Raw genomic sequence first — 4,825 nt, forward strand, 5'->3', positions numbered from 1 at the left:
TTCAGTTATCAACTGATAAGTGTAAGAAAAACAAAGAGTTTTAGTTTGGCAGTGTTTAAATCAAAACTGAAGTGGGTTATTAAATCTTTATTATATTAATCAAAGACGTTTAGTGAAAACATATCGTTGAGATAGAAAAAGTGACGTATGAGCATTTGAAATCTCCAAATATCCATAAAAATTTTCGTGTTCATTTGTCTTACTTTCAGTTTTTACAGTACCCTAGCCAAACTATTCAAATATATCTTTTCGTTTATTTCAACACTATTTTAGTTAATTGATCGATATTGACATACAGGATTTCGATATTAGTTCCTGAAAGAACTGACTCACATTCGGAAAAGAATCTAAAATACCAAAGTGTTTATTCAATCCTCCTTTCTAAACACTTTACCCGTATTAATCGATTCTAACAAGTGTTATCAGAACGGTTAAATCTTGTCTTTGAATACTTACAAATACATACATCTGATAATCATGCTTCTTTTTACAAGATTCCTATGGATGGACAATCATAACAAGTTTGGGGTTGGGGCTGGCAAATGCTTGTGGATTTCATTTGAGCAAAATGACAAATACCATTAAGGCGCAAGGGTGACACAACAATGGCTCTTAAGAATCGCACAACCGTATTTAAAAAAAAAAGGCGGAGAGTGGCTTTTGTGTGGAAGAGAGCAGAAGCATATTGATAGCGGTTCCCGATTGGGTCATGATCGAAGAAGAAACGTGTTGGCAGGGGCGGAGCCAGGATTCAAAATTACCTGGGGCTGACTCCGTCTCATGCTGTATTTAATAAAATAAATAATTAACTAAAAAATTCAAAATAAAAATATGTAAACATTGAATTCATGAAAACATAGAACAAGAGTATTTAATATTTAATACCTTCAAAAACATGGAGCTAAAACACTACTGAAGTTGTGCTCTTCGATTCTTCTTTGAATAAAACTCATTAATTATTAAATCGTTATCAATTTTTTCAACCAAATCTCGTTCGATGTAGATTACCATAGAATCTCCGAAAAACTCTGCTTCCATCTTGTTACGAAGAGCTGTTTTAACAAGTTTCATTGCTGAAAATGCTCATTCCGTTGTTGATGTAGAAACGGAGAGAGTTAAAACAAGACGAATCAACCTGTCAGTTAAATAAATATATCAGATTCGATAAATAAGTAAAAGACGTAGATAAAAATATATAAAATCACCTGTCAATCAAATCGTAGGTTCCTGACTTATTTGTCTCAACTAATCTTCGACATAATTCAGAAATAGTTGATAAATTCTGAAATCTTTCATGGCCAGCAACATCAAGTTTATAGTGATCCAATTGCATTCTCAAGTGATGCAAATCTTGTGAATCAAAATCAAGATAATAGAATTTCTCAGCAAGTCGATAGATATGATCAACATTAAAAAGCTTAAAGTTTTCTTTAGGTTCCAAAGCACAACTAAGTTTAAGAAGTTCAACTGACTCATCCTTGAATCTATTATTAAGATCTTCAACTTGGAAATCTATTGCAGCTGTAAATACATCAAATCGATAGTGGTGCTCAACTGTGATTGAATCAATATGTTGACAAGAGCGGCCTGTACCAGATTTATAACGAGCTTCCATGTGAGGCATCTCAATGTCATACTTGACACAAACTTCTTTCACATGACTAAGTAGGAGATCAAATCCTTCTTCTCTCAAAGTATGAAGCAAAGTTTTAGTCGTTGAAACATAATCCATTGGACTTAAAATATCTAGAGATTTCTCTTGCAATGCTCGACAAAGCAGATTTGTTATCCCCATTATCTTATGCATCAAGTGTATTATGAATATGAAATCAAAAGACTTCATCGCAATCAATGCACCACTAGCTTCACCACGAATGGAATTAGAAGCTCCATCATTCACCATATTTTCTAACACGGTAGTCACAGAGCTATACATATCAATCATGCTACAAAGTGAGTCGAAATTAGAACTCCAACGAGTCTTTCCAGGGCGTAATAAATTTCCATTTTGATTACATCTTCTACCTGTATCACGTTCACCAGTAGCTACCATATGCGCAACTTCAATTCATTGAGAAGAATGTAACTCACCGTGCCGTTTAGGAGATGCGTTGATGAGATTACAAATGGAATTCAATTTTGAAGAGAATAACCAAATGGATACCTCTTTTTCAGCAGCTGCAGTTAATGCTAGTTGAAGTCGATGAGCAAAACAATGTACATAATATGCACACGAGCAATCTTTCAAGAAAAGAGCCTGCAATCCATTCCAAGAACCGCGCATATTGCTAGCACCATCATATCCATGTCCACGCATGTTGTGGATATGCAAGTCATACGACCAAGTGCGTCAGATATTTCTTTCTTAAGTGTTGCAGCAGTTGTATCTGTCACGTGTACAATGGAAAAAAACCGCTCACGTAAAAAGCCTTCAGTATCCACAAATCTTAATACAATAGCCATCTGCTCCTTGTTAGAAGCATCTCTCGCTTCATCAACTAAAATGCAGAATTTTGCATTCCCAATTTCTTTACGGATCTTGGCTCTCACTTGGTTGGAAATAATATTCAAGACATCTTTCTGAATATCTGGTGAAGTATACTTTGCATTCTTAGTAGCTTTCTCTAAGACGATGTCCCCAATACTCTTATTCATTTTTCCTATAAAATTTATCATCTCGATAAAATTTCCACGATTATTAGAAGATGGAGATTCATCATGCCCTCTAAATGCGCATGCTTGCAAAGTGAGCCATCGAATGCTTTCAATAGTTGCTGTAAGCCGCAATCTGTTCTTCTGTTTTTCTTTTGAAGATTGTGCATTTATCACTTTGTCAATATGACGAGGTATATTCATCAAATTATCAAGATATTCCACAGCATTGTTATGTGGTGAAATACTGCATCCTATATGCATCAAAAATGCACATCTATCGCCATCATTAACTCGCTTCCAATATTTGAATCCATCCATTGTAAATGCAGGATTACGAGGATGCTTATGTTCAAACAAGAAGCACGGAAAACAAAATGTAGCATCTTTCGAAGGAGAGTACTCTAACCAAGTAAATTTTTTAAACCAGTGACTTTGGAATCGTCGAGTTTGACTTCCAAATTTGGTTGGTGGATACTCTTTCTTAATTGGTTGATATGGCCCCATCTTGATATAAGCTCGTCTAATTTCGTCCATTTGATTAACAGGATATTTCCATATCGGAGTACGTAATGCCGAATCAGGTTCAAGAGAACTCACATCAACATCAATTCTAGGAGATTTGTTAAGCTGTTGATCACTGGGATTTGAGACATCAATATTGGATGAAGAATGGTCCTGACTTGCCGATGTCTGCTCTTTTTGTTTAAAAAATGAGTCAATGGTTTTCCTTTTCTTCATTGTTGAGTTTCTTTTCTCCTTGGTGCCGTCTACACTATAAAATATCACAATCTTTAGTAAACTATATATATAAAGACGATAACTATTTAAAATGTAAGTTCATCAGTAAGTGTATATGGATTAATGCATAATATTTGAAGGATGCATTGTTGACAATTAATTCATTAACTGGCGCATATACAATTATGAATCTTAAACAAAATCTCACTTAACACTACAAACAAAAGATAGTATCCATTGAGTATTGGGAAACACAAACATCAGACATAATTTGCAGTATCATGAGTTGAGTGGCAGAAATTTTGTATTTTCGATTTAAATTAGCATATTTAATATATAGTGTAAAAGCTTAATCATTGATAAATACATTTATTGTGTTGGTTGGCCCTTGAGAATCGAGAGTGGAACTGGAGACTGGATTATCAGACCACTGGAGCCTGGAGGCGTGAATTATGAATCGGTGAATGGGGGAACCGAGAATGGGATTTGGGAATTGAGGGGTTAGGAGTGACGTTATGTTAGATATATTTTTTTATTTTGTATATTATTATTATTATTATTATTATTATTATTATTATTATTATTATTATTATTATTATTATTATTATTATTATTATTTTATTTTGTATATTATTATTGTTATTATTATTATTAGTAATAATATTATTATTATTATTATTCCAACCATTTACCATGTTCGTTCTCTTTCTTTTTTATAACTATGTAGCCAAAAATGAAAAATAGAGAAAAATGTAATGGGACTAATCAACAAATTTTTTAAAAAAAAACATATTTATTTTTTTTTAAAAAAAATTTAGGTAGGGCTGGAGCCCAACCCAGCCCCACACATACCTCCGCCCCTGCGTGTTGGGATTGAGTGCTTATGGTTGATGCTAGACGAGTAGTTGCAGCCCATGGTGATATATGCAATGAAGGAATATTGAAGATTTTGGGTGTGAGTAATTGTAAATGTTGAAAAAATAGTGGAACTTGGATCTAAGTAAGAATTTGAATCCTTTTGTGAAAAAGTAAAAATTTACGGTAAAAAGTAAAAATCTCAAACTCTCAAAATTATCACACTACACACCTTATAATATTTTTCTCTCAACTCAATTGTGATTTTTTTTACAAATAAGAGATCTATTTATAGAAAATCTTTACAAATAATCCAAAAATAAATTACATCATTACCTTCATCATCACACACAAATTTCAATATTCAACACCTAATTTTACCTAATTTTCAACATTCAAATATTCAACATTCAATATTCAAATATTCAATATTAAAATATTACTGTTCAACACTCCTCCTTGTGATGATGATCATAATGATTGTCTTCATTACGTGTTTTTATACTGCCTCGTTAAAAACCTTACTAGGAAAAATCCATTGGGATAAAAACCATAGTAAGAGAAAAAGAGTGCAGTC

General features: G+C 33.1%; 1 protein-coding gene across 2 annotated transcripts; it reads right to left on the reverse strand.

Annotated features, from left to right (window-relative positions):
* Positions 1 to 734: 734 nt before the first annotated feature.
* Positions 735 to 3,894, reverse strand: LOC140964977 (uncharacterized). 2 transcript variants are annotated; one of them, XR_012172946.1, is made up of 3 exons: positions 3,761 to 3,894; positions 2,165 to 3,422; positions 735 to 1,135 (listed from the first exon to the last, which is right to left on the reverse strand). XR_012172946.1 is itself a non-coding variant. In XM_073424995.1 (2 exons), exon 2 carries the CDS (start codon positions 3,391 to 3,393, stop codon positions 2,245 to 2,247), a length of 1,149 nt encoding a protein of 382 aa, XP_073281096.1. In that variant the 5' UTR covers positions 3,394 to 3,422; positions 3,761 to 3,894; the 3' UTR covers positions 1,825 to 2,244. The 2 variants fall into 2 exon arrangements, 1 of the variants encoding a protein (XP_073281096.1); XM_073424995.1 differs by lacking the exon at positions 735 to 1,135 and having other exon boundaries at positions 1,825 to 3,422.
* Between the last annotated feature and the right edge of the window lie 931 nt (positions 3,895 to 4,825).

Source organism: Primulina huaijiensis, chromosome 18 (assembly GCF_012295235.1).
Source record: "Primulina huaijiensis isolate GDHJ02 chromosome 18, ASM1229523v2, whole genome shotgun sequence".
NCBI classification, from domain to species: domain Eukaryota; kingdom Viridiplantae; phylum Streptophyta; class Magnoliopsida; order Lamiales; family Gesneriaceae; genus Primulina; species Primulina huaijiensis.

Excerpts from the sequence above, each read along its gene's own strand:
- LOC140964977 (XM_073424995.1), bottom strand. The coding sequence starts at position 3,393 with ATGAAGAAAAGGAAAACCATTGACTCATTTTTTAAACAAAAAGAGCAG.